The sequence below is a fragment of the Coregonus clupeaformis genome, chromosome 8 (assembly GCF_020615455.1).
Source record: "Coregonus clupeaformis isolate EN_2021a chromosome 8, ASM2061545v1, whole genome shotgun sequence".
In the NCBI taxonomy this organism is placed as follows: Eukaryota; Metazoa; Chordata; class Actinopteri; order Salmoniformes; family Salmonidae; genus Coregonus; species Coregonus clupeaformis.
The window spans coordinates 46,653,133-46,673,845 of NC_059199.1; the positions used below are offsets into that span (position 1 = coordinate 46,653,133).

The window sequence follows — 20,713 nt, forward strand, 5'->3', positions numbered from 1 at the left end:
AGTGGTGTAAAATACTTAAGTATAATTACTTTAAAGTACTACTTAAGTAGTTTTTTGGGGTATCTGTACTTCAACTTTATTATTTATATTTTTGACAACTTTTACTTTTACTCCATTAAAATCCTAAAGAAAATAATGTACTTTTTAAATGATTATAAATGATGTCTGAGTGTTGGAGTGTGCACCTGGCTACCCAATAAATTAAAAACAAGAAAATGGTGCCGTCTGGTTTGCTTAATATAAGGAATTTAAAATGATTTACACTTTTACTTTTGATACTTAAGTATATTTAAAACTTTTACTCAAGTAGTATTTTTCTTTTAAGATATCTTCACTTTTACTCAGGTATGACAATTGGGAACTTTTTCCACCACTGTCAGTAACACCCCCGAGAGTGTTTGCAGATTCCTGGGTCGTGTCCCAAATGGTACCCTACTCCCTATGTAGTGCACTACTTTTGACCAGGGCCCATAGGGCACACACACGCACGTACACAAACACAAATGTACACACACACACACGTACACAGCTGAGAGGAAATAATTAGTGGGTGGCTGGCAAACAAATGTAACACGTCTACAGCTCCTCTTGAGAATGTGAAGCCGAGCCAATAAAACAATAACGGGCCCGAGAGTGTTTGCAGATTCCTGTGTTGCGTCCCAAATGGAACCCTATAGTGCACTACATAGGAAATAGGGTGCCATTTGGGATACAAAACTGTCAGCGATATAAACAGCCAGCCCAAAACACTCCCTTACAGGGTGGCAGTGCCGTGGTGGTAGTGTGGCAGTGTCAGTCTCGGTGCCTCCAAAACCCAGAGTGCCGCCTGGCATATTTTGTTCCGCTCCGGGACATGAGGCCTGCTAACTGCTTCTCTTGCTGAATGCTTCTGTTGCTGACTGCTTCTGTTGCTGACTGCTTCTGTTGCTGACTGCTTCCAGGGCCGCTGATGCTTACTCTCTCTCTCTCTCTCTCTCTCTCTCTCTCTCTCTCTCTCTCTCTCTCTCTCTCTCTCTCTCTCTCTCTCTCTCTCTCTCTCTCTCTCTCTCTCTCTCTCTCTCTCTCTCTCTCTCTCTCTCTCTCTCTCTCTCTCTCTCTCTCTCTGAACACAGGCCTGGTGGACTTCAGGTCGCTTCGGGTTTATTAATGGAGCCCACATCTGCGTTTCATTTCACCGGCTTCATTTGCATAAGCCATCTACATGACAAACAATAGATGCACAGTTCAATGAAGCCTGAATCACAAAATTCAGATTGCTAGTTGATTAATACTCAACATTAATACTCAACATTTTTAGATAAGGGAGAGCGAGACTATGGGAGAGTGAGAGTGAGAGTGAGAGTGAGAGTAAGAGTGAGAGTAGGAGTGAGGAAGGGAGGGAGAGAGAGAGAAAAAAGCCACCTCCCTCCTCCTCCCTCTAAATCAAATCAAATAAATTTTTATTGGTCGCATGCACATGTTTAGCAGATGTTATTGCGGGAGTAGCGAAACGCTTGTATGCTCTAAACCAATGCTCTAAACCAACATCCTGTGGAGTTCATTCCTCACAAGGCAAACATTCAATCAAATCAAATTAAATGTTATTCGTCACATGATTAACAGTAAAAGGCTTACTTACAGGCCCTTCCCAACAATGCAGAAAGAAAGGGGTACCAGTACCAAGTTGATGTGCTGGGTTACAAGGTAATTGAGGTAGATATGCACATATAACTAGGAATAAAGTGACAGATAATAAACAGTAGCAGCAGTGTATGTGATGAGACACTACAGCCCCGTCGATGTGAATGGGGGTGTGCTCGGCCCTCCGTTTCCTGTCCTCCACGATCAGCTCCTTTGTCTTGCTGAAGTTATAGGCTGGCTCATCGTCGTAGGTAATCAGGCCTACCACCGTCGTGTCGTCAACAAACTTAATAATGGTGTTGGAGTCGTGCTTGGCCACACAGTCGTGGGTGAACAGGGAGTACAGGAGGGGACTAAGCACACACCCCTGAGGGGCCCCCGTGTTGAGGGTCAGCGTGGCGGATGTGTTATTGCCTACCCATACCACCTGGAGGTGGCCCGTCAGGAAGTCCAGGATCCAGTTGCAGAGGGAGGTGTTCAGTCCCAGGGTCCTTAGCTTAGTGATGAGCTTGGAGGGCACTATGGTGTTGAACGCTGAGCAGTAGTCAATGAACAGCACTCTCACATAGGTATTCCTCTTGTCCAGGTGGGAAAGGGCAGTGTGGAGCACAATAGAGATTACGTAATCTGTGGATCTATTGGGGCAGAATGTAAATTGGAGTGGGTCCAGGGTGTCTAGGATGATGGTGTTGATGTGAGCCATGACCAGCCTTTCAAAGCATTTCATGGCTACAGATGTGAGTGTTACAGGACGATAGTCATTTAGACAGGTTACCTTGGCGTTCTTGGGCACAGCGACTATGGTAGTCTGCTTGAAACATGTAGCTATTACAGACTGGGTCAGGGAGAGGTTGAAAATGTCAGTGAAGACACTTGCCAGCTGGTCAGTGCATGCTCTGTGTACACGTCCTGGAAATCCGTATGGCCCTGCAGCAGTGTGAATGTTAACCTATTTAAAGGTCTAACATCAGTTACGGAGAGCGTGACCACACAGTCGTTTGGAACAGCTGGTGTTCTCATGCATGGTTCAGTGTTACTTGCCATGAAGCGAGCATAGAAGGCATTTAGCTGGTCTGGTAGGCTCGCGTCACTGGGCAGCTCGCGGCTGGTTTTCCCTTTGTAATCCGTGATAGTTTGCAAGCCCTGCCACATCCAGTGTAGTAGGATTCGATCTTAGTCCTGTATTGACGCTTTGCCTGTTTGATGGTTAATCGGAGGGTGTAGCGGGATTTCTTATAAGCATCCGGATTAGTGTTCCGCTCTTTGAAAGTGGCAGCTCTAGCCTTTAGCTCAGTGCTGATGTTGCCTGTAATCCATGGCTTCTGGTTGGGATATGTACGTACTGTTTCTGTGGGGACGATGTCGTCGATGCACTTAACGAAGCCGGTGACTGATGTGGTTAACTGCTCAATGCCATTGGATGAATCCCGGAAAATATTCAGTCTGCGCTAGCGAAATGGTCCTGTAGTTTAGCATCCGCTTCATTGGTACTTCCTGTTTGAGTTTTTGCTTGTAAGCAGGAATCAGGAGGATAGAGTTATGGTCAGATCTGCCAAATGGAAGGCGAGGGAGAGCTTTGTATGAGTTTCTGTGTGTGGAGTAAAGGTGATCTTGAGTTTTTTCGCCTCTAGTGGCACACGTATCATGCAGGTAGAAATTAGGCAAGACTGATTTTAGTTTTTCTACAATAAAATCACCAGCCACTAGGAGCGCCGCCTCTGGATGAGCATTTTCTTGTTTGCTTGTTTCTTGTTCGCAATCACACATCATTTGCTGCTCATGGGTGCTCAATCACATCTGATTGGGCACTTACACATCACTTAGACTTGAGGAAGTGGAGAGCAAAGTGCTGATTTAGCATTTGCTCTCAAAAGCATTACGTTCCCTCTCAGAGGATATTACTTATCTTGGCTAAGAAACTCTGTCTACCAAGGTTGCATCCCAAATGGCACCCTATCCCCTATATCGTGCACTACTTTTGACCAGGGCCCATAGGGCTCTTGTCAAAAGTAGTGCACAATATAGGGAGTTGGGTGCCACTACATAGGGAGTTGGGTGCCATTTGGGATGCATCCTCTCTCTTCACACCTCCTCCTATACCTGCGGACCAGAATCAAACACAGCTAAATATTTCATCTGTAATAAGAAAAGGTGGAAATATGAAAAGTTAGGTAGCTTCAAGGTAGGTAATCCAACTTCTAAAGCACAATTCCTGCAAAGGTCATTCAAAATGACTGACTCCATTTTTTAAATATAAGGAGATGAGGAGATGTGAAGATATGAAGATATAAGAGTATATTCACATCTGCAGTAGTGGAAAAGGTACTCAATTTTCATACTTGAGTAAAAGTAAAGATACCTTAATAGAAAATGACTCAAGTTAAAGTGAAAGTCACTTAGGAAAATACTACTTCAGTAAACGTCTAAAAGTATCTGGTTTTAAATACACTTAAATACAGTGGTGGGAAATGTACTCAATTGTCATACATGAGTAAAAGTAAAAGTAAATGCTAGAAATCAAATTTTAATTTACGGGCCGCCAGGGCCACACTCCAACACTCAGACATAATTTAGAAACACAGTATTTGTGTTTAGTAAGTCCGCCATATCAGAAGCAGTAGGTGTGATAATGCGTATATATATTGATAGGTGCATGAATTGGACCATACTGCTGTCCTGCCTAAGCATTCGAAATGTAACAGGTACTTTCGGATGTCAGGGAAAATGTATGGGAGTAAAAAGTGCATATACAGTGGCTTTCGAAAGTATTCACCCACCTTGGCATTTTTCCTATTTTGTTGCCTTACAACCTGGAATTAAAATGGCTTTTTTGGGGGTTTGCATCATTTGATTTACACAACATGCCTACCACTTTGAAGATACTCAATACTTTGTAGAGCCACCATTTGCAGCAATTACAGCTGCAAGTCTCTTGGGGTATGTCTCTATAAGCTTGGCACATCTAGCCACTGGGATATTTGTCCATTCTTCAAGGCAAAACTGCTCCAGCTCCTTCAAGTTGGATGGGTTCCACTGGTGTACAGCAATCTTTAAGTCATACCACAGATTGTCAATTGGATTGAGGTCTGGGCTTTGACTAGGCCATTCCAAGACATGTAAATGTTTCCCCTTAAACCACTCGAGTGTAGCTTTAGCAGTATGCTTAGGGTCATTGTCCTGCTGGAAGGTGAACCTCCGTCCCAGTCTCAAATCTCTGGAAGACTGAAACAGGTTTCCCTCAAGAATTTTCCTGTATTTAGCGCCATCCATAATTCCTTCAATTCTGACCAGTTTCCCATTCCCTGCCGATGAAAAACATCCCCACAGCATGATGCTGCCACCACCATGGATGGTGCTCTTGGGGTGATGAGAGGTGTTGGGTTTGCGCCAGACATAGCGTTTTCCTTGATGGCCAAAAAGCTCAAAAAAAGCTGACCAGAATACCTTCTTCCATATGTTTGTGGAGTCTCCCACATGCCTTTTTGCGAACACCAAACGTGTTAATTAATTTTTTTCTTTAAGCAATGCCTTTTTTCTGGCCACTCTTCCGTAAAGCCCAGCTCTGTGGAGTGTACGGCTTAAAGTGGTCCTATGGACAGATACTCCAATCTCTGCTGTGGAGCTTTTCAGCTTCTTCAGGGTTATCTTTGGTCTCTTTGTTGCCTCTAAATAATGCCCTCCTTGCCTGATCCGTGAGTTTTGGTGGGCCACCCTCTCTTGGCAGGTTTGTTGTGGTGCCATATTCTTTCAATTTTTTAATAATGGATTTAATGGTGCTCCGTGGGATGTTCAAAGTTTCTGATATTTTTTTATAACCCAACCCTGATCTGTACTTCTCCACAACTTTGTCCCTGACCTGTTTGGAGAGCTCCTTGGTCTTCATGCTGCTGCTTGCTTGGTGGTGCCCCTGGCTTAGTGGTGTTGCAGACTCTGGGGCCTTTCAGAACAGGTGTATACATACTGAGATCATGTGACAGATCATGTGACACTTAGATTGCACACAGGTGGACTTTATTTAACTAATTATGTGACTTCTGAAGGTAATTGGTTGCACCAGATCTTATTTAGGGGCTTCATAGCAAAGGGGGTGAATACATATGCACACCACTTTTCTGTTATTTATTTTTTACAATCTTTTGAAACAAGTTATTTTTTTCATTTCACTTCACCAATTTGTAATATATGTCCATTACATGAAATCCAAATAAAAATCCATTTAAATTACAGGTTGTAATGCAACAAAATTGGAAAAAACGCCAAGGGGGATGAATACTTTTGCAAGGCACTGTATTCTTTAGGAATGTAGTGGAGGAAAAGTAAAAGTAGTCAAAAATGTAAATAGTAAAGTACAGATACCCCAAAAGTAGTACTTCAAAGTATTTTTACTTAGTTACTTTACACCACTGTATATCTGTCAGATTATTACGTATTTATTATTGATGTTGGCTGGAATAATCCCCATAATATTAAGCTATTTACAGTCTTTACATTTCCTCCAGGAAGCTATATACTGTATACGACTATGTGCTCATATGCTGGGCTATAATATGTATCCATATGGGAGGTACTTTGGGAGGGCTAGTATGGTGTTTTAAAAATGTAATTGCTATGGTCATATGTGATATAAAGCATAATTAGTATTTAAGTCCAGAGACTAAGTCTAACTTTCACATGTGGAGTTTTCTTACATGTGAAACTGCAAATTAGATTTTCACATGTGATTGTTTTTCACTTGGGAACTTGCAATTCCACATGTGAATGTGACATTTTTACATGGAGTTTTCTAAAAAATTAGTTTTTCACATGTGATAGATTTTCACATGTAAATTTGCTATTAAACACATGAATGTGATATGTTCACATTAAAACGTTTGTGAAACTGCATATCCGAATTTCGGCAAATTTCACATGTGCAACTGCAATTCACATGTGAGGTGAAAACATGTTTTTCTTCTCACATGTGAAAATGTTGTGTTAACATGAACTCTAAATTGAATAGAAGTGAAAATATGGTTTCACATGTTAAGTTTAAGCTCAACATGTGAAAACAGCTATTTCACATGTGAAAATGCGATTTCACATGTGAAACTCCAAATGTTACTTTTTTTTTTGTAAAGGCTGGTCCTAGTGTACATTGTATCTCTTCCTCATATAAGAGACTGACAGGATGGGGAGCAATATTGGATTGAGTGTGAGAGATTGATAAGGCAGGAAGTATGGGTGTCACGCCCTGGCTCTGGGACTCTGTTATGTTGAGCCAGGGTGGGTTGTTTCTATGTGTTTTGTGTGCTAGGTTGTTTATCTAGTTCATTTGTTTCTATGTTGGCCAGTGTGGTTCTCAATCAGAGGCAACGTGAATCAGCTGTTGCTTGTTGTCTCTGATTGGGAACCATACTTAGGTAGCCTGTTTTGCCACAGTGTTTGTGGGATCTTGTTCCGTGTTTGGTTAGTGTCTATTGCCAAGGACGTCACGTATCGTTTTGTTCGTATGATCAATAAAAATACAAGTATGTTCGCATTCCACGCTGCGCCTTGGTCCTCTCTGTTCGACGATCGTGACAATGGGGTTAATCAGATCTAGATAAAAATGAATCATAGTGAGATCAAATCTGATCTGAAGTCACTGAGGGCACCAATCTTCTAATCTAATTAGGATAAATCAGTATAATCAAGGAACAAACGATAGCTATCACAATACCCATCATGTGTCTTCTCCAATGAGGACAAATTCCCACTTCCAACCATGAACCCCAATGTAATCTGTACAATCCACCTCGGAGAGTGAATATATCTGTCACGGTTTCGGCCGAGGCTGCTCCTCCTCCTGGTTCGGGCAGGCTTCGGCGGTCGTCGTCCCCGGAGTACTAGCTGCCACCGATCTATGTTTCATGTTCGTTTGGTTTTGTCTTGATGTTGTACACTTGTGTCTTGTTAGTCCTCGTTAGTGTCCTATTTATTTCTCGTTGTGTGTGTTTGTCTTTGTGTGTGATTGCTCTTCTGTTTTGTGTTGGAGCTACGTACTTCCCTCCAGTGTTTTGGAGAGGTTTTTCGCACATGTTAGTGCGCCGTTTGTTTGACGCCTGTGTGCGCCATTATTTCGCCTTCGGGCTTATTGTGCTTATTTTCTACGTGAATATTGCACTAAAGTCTTTTGGACTGAGCTTCTGCGTCCTGCGCTTGATTCATGCACCACACCCACCTTCAGCACCCCTTGACAGAATCACACACCAAAATGGAATCAGCAGGATCTGCAGTTACGCCTGAGTCGCTCGAGGAGCATGTTCGCGGCCAAGATGACCAGATACGACAACTGGGGACCGCTCTACAGGACGTCATCAACACCCTGCACCGATGGGAGGCCAGCGGGGTACCCACACCTCCACCTACCCTGCCAACCCCATCGGCCAGTCCACCAGTCCCAGGTCCGGAACCCAGGGGGATTCGGCTCTCGCTCCCGAGGGCGTATGACGGAACAGCTGCCGGGTGTCAGGGGTTCCTCCTGCAGGTGGAGCTCTACCTGGCCACTGTACACCCGGTGCCCTCGGGACACGAAAGCGTTTCCGCCCTCATCTCCTGTCTCACGGGCAAGGCGTTGGAGTGGGCTAACGCCGAGTGGAGGAAGATGGACGCCAACACCATCTCCTACGCCGAGTTCTCCCGCCGCTTCAAGGCCGTGTTCGACCATCCACCTGAGGGAAAAGCGGCGGGGGAGCGTCTAGTCCACCTGAGACAGGGGAGGAGGAGCGCACAGGCGTTTGCTCTAGAGTTCCGGACTCTAGCGGCGGACGCAGGGTGGAATGAACGGGCCCTCATCGACCATTTTCGATGTAGCCTACGGGAGGACGTTCAACGTGAGTTGGCCTGCAGGGATACCCATCTCACCTTCGACCAGTTGGTCGATATGTCCATCCGTCTGGACACCCTGCTGGCCACCCGTGGACGTCCCCGAGGGGGTCCGTCCATTCCGCCCTCCGGCACCTCCGAGCCGAGCCCTATGGAGCTCGGGGGTGCCGGCGCTAGAGAAAGGAGGAGGAGGAGCCCGAGGGGGCCTGTCTCCTGCACCAAGTGCGGTCGTGGAGGGCACACTGCGGCCAGGTGCTGGGGAGGGTTCTCCGGGGGAGAAGACAACAGGCCACGCACTGGGGGGGCCTCCCAGGTGAGTAGACGTCCCACTTACCCAGAGCTTTCTGTTGCGCACTTTTGTATACCTGTGTGTTTTCCACAGGTTGCACCTCATTCCCAGCATAAGGCGCTAGTAGATTCAGGCGCAGCTGGGAATTTTGTTGATCGGAAGTTTTGTTTAGATTTAGGGATCCCTCTCCTACCTGTTGACAAACCTTTTCCCGTTCATGCCTTAGATAGCTGCCCGTTGGGGTCGGGGTTGATTAGGGAGATCACAGCACCACTTAGGATGTGTGCGCAGGGGGGTCATGAAGAGACTATACAGCTGTATCTGATCGACTCTCCTGCGTACCCAGTGGTGCTGGGAATTCCTGGTTAAGCACCCATAACCCTGCTATTTCGTGGCAACAGAGGGCTCTCGATGGGTGGTCTGCTCAGTGCGAGGGGCGATGTCTGGGTGTTTCCGTGGGGGCGACTTCGGTGGAAAGTCCAAACCAAGTGCCCGCACTGCACATTCCGCCTGAATATGGGGATTTAGCTCTCGTGTTTAGTAAAACTAGGGCGACGCAGTTGCCTCCTCATAGACAGGGGGATTGTGCGATTGATCTCCAGGCAGGAGCAGCGCTCCCACGGAGCCACGTGTATCCTTTGTCTCAAGAGGAGAGAAAAGCTATGGAGACTTACATAGCCGAATCTTTGAGACAGGGATACATTCGGCCCTCCACTTCTCCAGCCTCCTCGAGCTTCTTTTTTGTGAAGAAGAAAGATGGAGGGTTGCGCCCGTGCATTGATTACCGTGGTCTCAATCAGATTACTGTGAAATACAGTTATCCACTCCCTCTGATTGCGACCATGACAGAGTCATTGCATGGAGCGCGGTTTTTCACAAAATTGGATCTCAGGAGCGCGTATAACTTGGTGCGCATTAGGGAGGGCGACGAATGGAAGACAGCGTTTAGTACCACGTCAGGTCATTTCGAATATCTCGTCATGCCATATGGGTTGATGAATGCTCCATCAGTCTTCCAATCCTTCGAAGATGACATTTTCCGGGATATGCAGGGACAAGGGGTGGTCGTGTACATTGATGACATTCTGGTGTACTCGTCTACCCGAGCCGAGCATATAACCCTGGTGCGTCGTGTATTGAGGAGGCTGTTGGAGCACGACCTATATGTCAAGGCAGAGAAATGTCTGTTTTTCCAGGAGTCGGTCTCCTTTTTGGGTTATCGGTTGTCCGCGTCAGGGGTGAGAATGGAGGTGGATCGTGTGTCCGCTGTGCGTAATTGGCAAACTCCAACCACTGTAAAAGAGGTGCAGCAGTTCTTGGGCTTTGCGAATTACTACCGGAGGTTTATCCGGGGGTTTTGGACAGGTGGCAGCTCCCATCACGTCCCTTCTGAAAGGGGGTCCGGTGCGCCTGCAGTGGTCAGCTGATGCGGACAGGGCCTTTAGGAGACTGAAGGACCTGTTTACGTCGGCTCCGGTGCTGGCGCATCCGGATCCCGCATTACCCTTTCAGGTTGAGGTAGATGCGTCTGAGGCTGGTATAGGGGCCGTTCTCTCTCAACGATCTGGCACGCCACCTAAACTCCGCCCCTGTGCTTTTTACTCAAAAAAGCTCAGCCCGGCAGAGCGTAACTATGACGTTGGGGACAGGGAGCTGTTAGCTGTAGTTCAAGCCCTTAAGGTGTGGAGACATTGGCTTGAGGGGGCTCAACACCCTTTCCTCATTTTGACTGACCATCGGAACCTGGAGTACATCCGGGCAGTGAGGAGACTGAACCCTTGCCAGGCTCGATGGAGTATGTTTCTCACCAGGTTCGTATTTAAAATCACGTACATCCCTGGGTCCCAGAATGGTAAGGCAGATGCGGAACGTACCGACCCCAGCTGAAATCGAGCGAGCGTTGCGTACCGACCCCAGCCCTCCACAGTGTCCGCGCTGTCCCGGCGGTATGACACGGAGGAGAGGTCCGTTGAGCCTACTCCCATACTACCGGAGTCTTGCCTTGTGGCACCGGTGGTGTGGGAGGTCGATGCTGAAATCGAGCGAGCGTTGCGTACCGACCCCAGCCCTCCACAGTGTCCTGAGGGTCGGAAGTACGTTCCGCTCGAGATTCGGGATCGACTCATTTACTGGGCTCACACGTCATCCTCCTCTGGACATCCGGGTATTGGCCGGACAGTGCATTGCCTTAGCACTAAATACTGGTGGCCCACTTTGGCTAGGGATGTGAGGGTTTATGTCTCCTCCTCCACCCCGACATCTGCCCAGGGGTAAGTTACAACCCCTGCCCGTTCCACAACGACCATGGTCCCACCTCTCAGTGGATTTTGTGACAGACCTTCCCCTCTCTCAGGGGAATACCACCATCCTGGTCGTTGTGGACCGGTTCTCTAAGGCCTGTCGTCTTCTCCCTATGTCGGGTCTTCCTACTGCCCTACAGACCGCTGAGGCCCTATTTACCCACGTCTTCCGGCATTACGGGGTACCCGAGGATATAGTGTCTGATCGAGGCCCCCAGTTTACCTCCCGTGTTTGGAGAGCGTTCATGGAGCGGTTGGGGGTCTCGGTTAGCCTTACCTCAGGGTACCACCCGGAGAGTAACGGGCAGGTAGAACGTGTCAACCAGGATGTGGGTAGGTTTCTGAGGTCGTATTGCCAGGGCCGGCCGGAGGAGTGGGCACGGTACATTCCCTGGGCCGAGATGGCCCAGAACTCTCTCCGCCACTCCTCTACCAACCTAACCCCCTTCCAATGTGTGTTAGGTTACCAGCCGGTTCTGGCACCTTGGCAGCAGAGCCAGATCGAGGCCCCTGTGGTGGATGATTGGATGAGGCGCTCGGAAGAGACGTGGAACGCTGCCCACGTCCAACTGCAGCGGGCCGTCCTTCGTCACAAGGCGAGCGCCGATCTCCACCGCAGTGAGGGGCCGGTGTACGCACCCGGAGATCGAGTCTGGCTCTCTACCAGAAACCTACCCCTCCGCCTGCCCTGCCGGAAGCTGGGTCGGCGGTTTGTGGGGCCCTTTAAAGTCCTGAGAAGATTGAACGAGGTGTGTTATAGGTTATATCTACCTGTTGAGTATAAGAATATTAACCCCTTGTTCCATGTGTCTCTTCTCAGGCCGGTGGTAGCTGGTCCACTCCAGGACAATGAGATAGGGGAGACTCCTCCGCCCCCACTGGACATCGAGGGGCTCCGGCGTACACCGTTCGGTCCATCTTGGACTCAAGACGCCGGATGGGGGTCTCCAGTATCTCGTGGAGTGGGAGGGGTACGGCCCGGAGGAGCGGTGCTGGGTGCCGCGGAGGGACATCCTAGACCCATCTCTCCTGTCGGAGTTCCACCGGGGACCATCCCGCGCGCCCTGCTCCGCGTCCTCCTGGTCGTCCCCGAGGCCGGGGGTCGGCGCACGGCTGGAGCCGCGCGTCAAGGGGGGGGTACTGTCACGGTTTCGGCCGAGGCTGCTCCTCCTCCTGGTTCGGGCAGGCTTCGGCGGTCGTCGTCCCCGGAGTACTAGCTGCCACCGATCTATGTTTCATGTTTGTTTGGTTTTGTCTTGATGTTGTACACCTGTGTCTTGTTAGTCCTCGTTAGTGTCCTATTAGTTCTCGTTGTGTGTGTTTGTCTTTGTGTGTGATTGCTCTTCTGTTTTGTGTTGGAGCTACGTACTTCCCTCCAGTGTTTTGGAGAGGTTTTTCGCACGTTAGTGCGCCGTTTGTTTGACGCCTGTGTGCGCCGTTATTTCGCCTTCGGGCTTATTGTGCTTATTTTCTACGTGAATATTGCACTAAAGTCTTTTGGACTGAGCTTCTGCGTCCTGCGCTTGATTCATGCACCACACCCACCTTCAGCACCCCTTGACAATATCTCCAATCTGTATTGCCTAGTTTAATCCAACTCTCACATACACCAATCTCTCCAAGACATTCCTCATTCAAAAGAAAATAAAAAAACTAATACATTTGTATTCACTTTAAGAAATGCAAAGCACTACACATTTTTAGACAAAGTTAAATTAAGAGGACATAATGCAACATAAGTCTGAATTAAACCCTCTTCATTAACAGACATTACATAGCTGCAGCCTGCAGTGCAGGTTGTTCTCCTGCAGCATATCAATGACTTGCAGGAGCTCTGCCTGGTCTGGTCTGGTCTGCACTCCCCCAGCCTGGTTAATACATTATGCAGCTGGCGACGGGCATGGGCTGCAGCTTAGATCATTATGACAAATGGGAGGTACCTGTGGTTACTTATTCTTCTGTGGTTAACTTGACATAAAGAGAGAAGAGGAGGGGCTTGGGTTGTGCTGCAGTACTGTACTGATGCTAGGTTAACTGGGAGAGGCACTGTGGGCTAATAGCAGTTGAAAATAGATGAAGGGAGCCGTCTACCAATCCACTATGTTTAGAGACGTCAGTTGTTCCTGACCATAGGACTTTATCAGTGTGGGTTGTGTGTGCGTGTGTGTGTGTGTGTGTGTGTGTGTGTGTGTGCGTGTGCGTAAGCGTGCGTGTGTGCATACAGTATGTGTGTGAGTGCTTACTTGTGCGCGTGTATATACACACGTGCACAGTCCTTTTTACTTAGTTCCCTTACCGATACAAGAGGGCAGGACGTTGTCCCAGGCACGTCTCTCTCCGGTCATACACTTGAGCATTCCACTGCCGTGCAGGGTGTAGCCAGGGTTGCACCTGTAGGTGATGGTGCTGCCAGAGAAGTGTCCCTGGTCGTTGACCTTGAAGCCAAACTGGGGCACCCCAGGGTCCTCGCAGTGGGATAGCTCAAAGCCTGGGGGGGGACAAAGGGGGAATTGAAGGCGAGAGAGAGAGAGAGAGGTGTGGGGGGGGGCAATCAATCAAATGTATTTATAAAGCCCCTTTCTCATGGGTAGTTGTCAAAAAGGGCTTTACAGTAACCCGGCCTACACTATTAGAAAAAAGGTGCTAAATAGAACCATATAGGGTTCTTTGGTTTTTCCCCCAAACGTTATACCTGTTTGGGCTTCTTGAGGTCAATTTGCAGTCTACAAATTATTTGTAATTATGTTCCGGCCCACCGACCATCCGCTCAAGAAAGAAATTGGCCCACGGCTGAATCTAGTTGATGATCCCTGCCATAGGGGAACCCTTTTTTGGTGATAGGTAGAACCCTTTGCAAACGGTTCTACCAATAACCATTTTATCATGTAAAGGTTCTTGCTAGAACCCTCTATGAAGGGTTCTACCGAGAACCATTTTCATCTTTAGAGGGTTCTTTCTAGAACCGTCTATGAATGGTTCCATCAGCCTTTAAAATTTAATGATTTATGACAATAATTACATTTATCATAAGGCCTTTCTTTGAGGGCCTAGTTATACACTAACACAGTAGTGTTAGGAAACTCCTGGTTTACAGGCCACATCAGGCCTGCAAGTCACATTAGGCTGACTTGCAAAGTAATGGCATCCAGCCAGAGTTAGGATTTTTTTATCACCCGCAACCTGCATTCAGAATGACTGCCAGGGTAGGGAGATTGAATACTGAGACTACCTCAATCATCTAAACTGGAACAACCATCCCAGTAACGGGTGCAATAAGTCGTATAACTACTAACAGATTGAATTTGTTTTAAAAAATGTATGTTATTTATCTTTGTGTAGCATAAAATTAATCAACCAATCATGGTACATGCAAAAACACAGATATTTAAAAACTATTTTGAAAATCACCCTGAAATAGAGCTTGCTGGGAAATATGGCTCTATTTAAAACACTTCTTGCCTTCCAAAGAACCCTTCTTGCCTTCCATCCAAAAATGATTGCCTTCCAAAGAATCATCAAAGAACACTTTCTTCCAAAAACGGTTCTTCAAATCAAAATGGTTCTTGGTAGAACCATATCCCTCCACAAAGAACCCTTTTTGAACAATTTTTTTTCTAAGAGTGTAGACTCCAACGAATGAGCAGAAGCACAGTAGCCAGGAAAAACTCCCTAGAAAGAAGACACATGAAGAGGACAAGTGTAGGACAAGGTCCCAATGTCACACACCTGGGTTCAAATAGGATTGGAGCATTCGGTTGAGCCTGCCTAAAGTTCCACATGGCCGGGGCTTACACGTTTTGGGGCTACTCAATTGGTTCCATCCATTACCTATGGATCAAGCTCAGCTTTGAAATACTTTTTGAAACCAGGTCTGTAATGTTAACACAAACTTTACCTTCGCTAGGGTGGACACAAGCACACAGGCATGGAGGCATATGATTTGACCACACACACGTTTATTGCATCCTCTCTTCTTTTTTGGGTCAATAGTGCAATGACCATTCCGATCTGTCGTTTCGTCTTATTTCTGTGCTGCTTGCGTTGCATATACACTACCAGTCAAAAGTTTGGACACACCTACTCATTCAAGGGTTTTTCTTTGTTTTTACTATTTTTTACATTGTAGAATAATAGTGAAGATATCAAAACCATGAAATAACACATATTTAATTATGTAGTAACCAAAAAAGTGTTAAACAAATCAAAATATATTTTATATTTGAGATTCTTCAAATAGCCACCTTGATGACAGTTTTGTACACTCTTGGAATTCTCTCAACCAGCTTCACCTGGAATGTTTTTCCATCAGTCTTGAAGGAGTTCCCACATATGCTGAGCACTTGTTGGCTGCTTTTCCTTCACTCCGCGTTCCGACTCATCCCAAACCATCTCAATTGGGTTGAGGTCTGGGGATTGTGGAGGCCAGGTCATTGGATGCAATACTCCATCACTCTCCTTCTTGGTAAAATAACCCTTACACAGCCTGGAGGTGTGTTGGGTCATTGTTCTGTTGAAAAACAAATGATAGTCCCACTAAGCCCAAACCAGATGGGATGGCATATCGCTGTAGAATGCTGTGGTAGCCATGCTGGTTAAGTGTGCCTTGAATTCTAAATAAATCACAGACAGTGTCACTGTCACGTTCGTTGAATACAGGATTGGACCAAGGTGCAGCGTGGTATGCGTACATGTTCGTTTATTAAATAAACACAGAACAAAACAACAAAAGCAACGTAACGTGAAGTTCTAAAGGCTAACATCAAACAAGCCAAACACACAGAAACAAGATCCCACAACATAGGAAGGCAACATGGCTGCCTAAGTATGATCCCCAATCAGAGACAACGATCGACAGCTGCCTCTGGTTGGGAACCACACCCGGCCAACATAGATCTACACAACATAGAATGTACACCCTGACCAAACCAACAAGAAACAACAGGCATAAAGGTCAGGGCGTGACAGTACCCCCCCCCCCAAAGGTGCGGACTCTGACTGCAACACCTAACTTAACAGGGGAGGGTCCGGGTGGGCATCTAGCCTCGGTGGCGGCTCCGGCTCCGGTCGTGACTTCCTCTCCCTTACTGCCTCCCCGTTGTACCCCTGGTCCGGTCTGGACCTCGGCGCGATGCTTCCCCTCTCAGTACTCCCACGATGCACCAAGCCCTGTCTGGACCCTGGTGTGGAAGGCCCCGACCCTGGAGAGGGGCTGACGTCTGGGCCTGGACCGGCAATCCCCTGCGATGCACCAAGCCCTGTCTGGACCCTGGTGTGGGAGGCCCCGACCCTGGAGAGGGGTTGATGTCTGGTTCTGGAGTGGAGCCGCTGACCGGAGCTGAACTGGACCCCGGTGGAGCGGACTGCTCTGGCTCTGGACTGGAGCAGCTGACCAGGGCTGGACTAGGCACCGGTAGAGCGCACTGCTCTGGCACTAGAGTGGAGCCGCTGACCGGAGCTGAACTGGACCCCGGTGGAGCGGACTGCTCTGGCACCAGCCGTACCGGGCTGGGGACACGCACCACTGGTCTGGTGCGAGGAACAGGCATGGGCTGCACCGGGCTGAGAACATGCACCACTGGTCTGGTGCGATGAGCAGGCATGGGCCGCGCCGGGCTGGGAACACGCACCACTGGTCTGGTGCGAGGAGCAGGCACGGGCCGTGCCGGACTGGAGACACGCACCACTGGGTTGGTGCGAGGAGCAGGCACAGGCCGTGCCGGACTGGAGACACGCACCACTGGTTTGGTGCGAGGAGCAGGCACGGGCCCTGCCGGACTGGATACACGCACCACTGGTTTGGTGCAGGGAGCAGGTACGGGGCGTACAGGACTGGATACACGCACCACTAGTTTGGTGCGGGGAGCAGGTACGGGGCGTACCGGGCTGGCGACACGCACCACTGGTTTGGTGTGAGGAGCAGGCACGGGCCGTACTGGGCTGGGGAGGCGCACTGGTGACACAGTGCATAGAACCGGCGCAGGATATACTGGACCGTGGAGGCGCACTGGAAGTCTGGAGCATAAAGCTGGCACAACCCGTCCTGGCTGGATGCCCACTTTCGCACGGCACGTGCGGGGCGCTGGCACAGGACGCACTGGGCTGTGAAGGCGCACTGGCGACACAGTACGTATCTCCGCATAACCTGGTTCCACAATGAACACACGCTCCTTACAGCGAGTGCAGGTAGCTGGCTCTGCTAACCTCTGCTCTAAAGACTGAGCTCTCTGCTGCTGGAGGGTTAATTCCTCTCTCAGCTTCTCTTGTTGCCTGGCCAGCTCCTCTCTCCATGCAACCATTGACTCCTTCTCCCTACGGGCCTCCTGCAGCGCCTCCTCTTGAAGGGAGCTCTCCTGCTCTATCTTCGCGATCAGCCCCCGTAAGGTGGTTGCCTCTTCTATCAGAGTGCTAATCTGCAGGTCTCTCCGAGCCTCCTGCTGCTTAGCCAACCACCCCGTGTGCCCCCCCAAAATTTTTTATTGGGGTTGCCTCTCGAGCTTCCTTAGCGGTCGGCACAGTTGGCGTCGCCGTTGATCCTCTCCTACCTGGGCTTCTACCTTCGCCCAGGGTTCTTTACCAGCAAATATCTCCTCCCAAGACCACGTCTTCCCCACCTGTGTCCAGGGTGTTTGCTCCTCCTGGGCACGCTGCTTGGTCCGTTGGTGGTGGGATCTTCTGTCACGTTCGTTGAGTACAGGATTGGACCAAGGTGCAGCGTGGTATGCGTACATGTTCATTTATTAAATAAACACAGAACAAAACAACAAAAGCAACGTAACGTGAAGTTCTAAAGGCTAACATCAAACAAGCCAAACACACATAAACAAGATCCCACAACATAGGAAGGCAACATGGCTGCCTAAGTATGAACCCCAATCAGAGACAACGATCGACAGCTGCCTCTGATTGGGAACCACACCCGGCCAACATAGATCTACACAACATAGACTATACACCCTGACCAAACCAACAAGAAACAACAGGCATAAAGGTCAGGGCGTGACAGTCACCAGCAAAGCACCCCCTCACCATAACATCTCCTCCTCCATGCTTTACGGTGAGAAATACACGAGGAGATCAACCGTTCACCCACACCGCGTCTCACAAAGACACGGCGGTTGGAACCAAAAATCTCCAATTTGGGCTCCAGACCAAAGGACACATTTCCACCGGTCTAATGTCCATTGCTCGTGTTTCTTGGCCCAAGCAAGTCTCTTCTTATTATTGGTGTCCTTTAGTAGTTATTTGCAGCAATTCGACCATGAAGGCCTGATTCACACAGTCCCCTCTGAACAGTTGATGTTGAGATGTGTCTGTTCCTTGAACTCTGTAAAGCATTTATTTGGGCTGCAATTTCTGAGGCTGGTAACTCTAATGATCTTATCCTCTGCAACAGAGGTAACTCTGGGTCTTCCATTCTTGTGGTGGTCCTCATGAGAGCCAGTTTCATCATAGCGCTTGATGGTTTTTGCGACTGCACTTGAAGAAACTTTCAAAGTTCTTGAAATGTTCCGTATTGACTGACCTTCATGTCTTAAAGTTATGATGGACTGTAATTTCTCTTTGCTTATTTGAGCTGTTCTTACCATAATATGGACTTGGTCTTTTACCAAATATGGCTATCTTCTGTATACCCCCCTACCTTGTCACAACACAACTGATTGGCTCAAACGCATTAAGAAGGAAAGAGATTCCACAAATTAACTTTTAAGAAAGCACACCTGTTATTTGAAATGCATTCCAGGTGACTACCTCATGAAGCTGGTTGAGAGAATGCCAAGAGCGTGCAAAGCTGTCATCAAGGCAAAGGGTGGCTATTTGAAGAATCTCAAATATAAAATATATTTTGATTTGTTTAACACTTTTTGGGTTACTACATGATTCCATATGTGTTATTTCTGTCACGAACAGAAGAGGACCCAAGAGCGCAAGTTCAAATTCAGAGTTCTTTATTCAAGGTTACAGGCGGGAAGAGGAGTCCCAGGGGTGTCAGGGGTCTTTCAGGGTCCTCCTGTGGGTACCTGTGCTCCGGGGGTCACCAAATGTCCGGGGGTGTCCAGTCCAAGTGCTTAGTGTGTGTGTTCCCCAGTGATGGAGCGGCGTATCGGGCTGAGGGTGGTGAAACGTCTGGGCACGCTCATCTGGTGGTCGGAGACCTGGGGGAACACACACACACAACAGCAATATGAATGGCAGGCAGAAGTACAGATCAGGGCTGGGCAAATATCGTGGTGAGAGACAGAAGGCAGAAACGAGTTACCGGAGGGGCTGAAGATCGGAGAGTAGTCGAGGTCCAGAAGGCAGGTTGGGATAGACGGGGCAGTAGAACAAGGAGGCAGTCAAGAAAGGATCGGTATCACAAACAGGAGGCAGAGCGCAGACAGGCAGGTTACTGGTCCGGGTTTGAAGACGATCTGACAGGGCTTGGCTGAAAACCAGGGCTTGATATACTGGGAGAGGTAGTGGGGAAATGCAGTTCAGCTGGCAGAGTAATTAGAACAGAGTGAGGCAAGGTGAGGATGGTGAGTGGGAAATGCAGTGCAGCTGGCCAGGTAACAAGAGCAGAGCAGGGCAGGTGGAGCTAGTTAGGCTGAGTAGAGAGAGGGAGGTGAGCAGAGTGGAAGATAATTGAATGCAATTAATGTTGCTACCAGGGAGAGAGAGTGCTCATGACAGGACCCCCCTCCAAGGGACGGCCCCAGAAGTCCCAAGAACAACATCATGCCGGGAGGGTGGAGGGGAGCAGGCGGCGGGTCAGAACTCCTCCGAGCGGTCCGAGTGAATCTCCTCATCCTCAGAAGGAGCTGGAGGGTCACGGTCGGGAGACAGGACAGGCACTGAGACAGGAGCAGGGCGGGCCGGACGGCTAGGAACCCCTCTTGGACGGCCCCCTACGGATTGCAGGCTGATCAGGATGTAGTCGGTGGAAGTCAGTGATAAGGGTCCGGTCCACTATCCTCCTGGCCGGGATCCAGGTCCTCTCCTCTGGACCATATCCCTCCCAATCAACGAGGTACTGGAGACCCCTACCCCTTCGCCTAGAGCGGAGCAGCCGCCGGACGGTGAAGACAGGACCGCCATCTACGAGGCGCGGAGGAGGTGGCGCCGGAGCTGCAGGGACCAGGGGACTTTCATGGACCGGCTTGACCTTGGAGACGTGGAAGGTGGGGTGGACCCGCATGGAAGCGGGCAACTGAAGTCGGACCGCCGTTGGACTGATGACTTTCTGCACAGGAAAAGGACCAATGAAGCGAGGGGCCAGCTTTGCGTGATACAACCCGCAGCGGCAGATCCCGGGCAGACAGCCAGACCTTCTGACCAACCCGGTAAGTAGGTGCTGGGGTCCTCCGTCGGTTGGCACCCGACGGCGTAGCTGGTTCCAGACTTCAGGAGCACAGTGCGAGCCTGGGCCCAAGTGCGGCGGCAGCGGCGGGCATACGCAAGAGCAGACGGACAGGTGGCATCCGCCTCCTGGCTGGCAAACAGTGGAGGTTGATACCCGTAGACACACTGAAAGGGGGAGAGCCCGGTGGAGGAACTGGTGAGTGAATTATGGGCATATTCCACCCAGAGCAGGTGTTGAGCCCAGGCCCGGGGATTTTGGGAAGCCACACACCTCAGTGCCTTCTCCAGCTCCTGGTTCATGCGTTCAGTCTGGCCGTTT

The 20,713-nt window shown here is 48.9% G+C and overlaps 1 protein-coding gene across 1 annotated transcript in view; it reads right to left on the reverse strand.

Moving 5' to 3' along the window:
- The window catches only part of LOC121571845 (CUB and sushi domain-containing protein 3-like), a 558,910-nt gene that overhangs the window by 191,781 nt on the left and 346,416 nt on the right, over positions 1-20,713 (reverse strand). Inside the window, exon 24 of the mRNA XM_041883584.2 lies at positions 13,349-13,540. Within this exon, the coding sequence (XP_041739518.2) occupies positions 13,349-13,540 (192 nt within the window). The remainder of the gene's footprint in view (positions 1-13,348; positions 13,541-20,713) is intronic.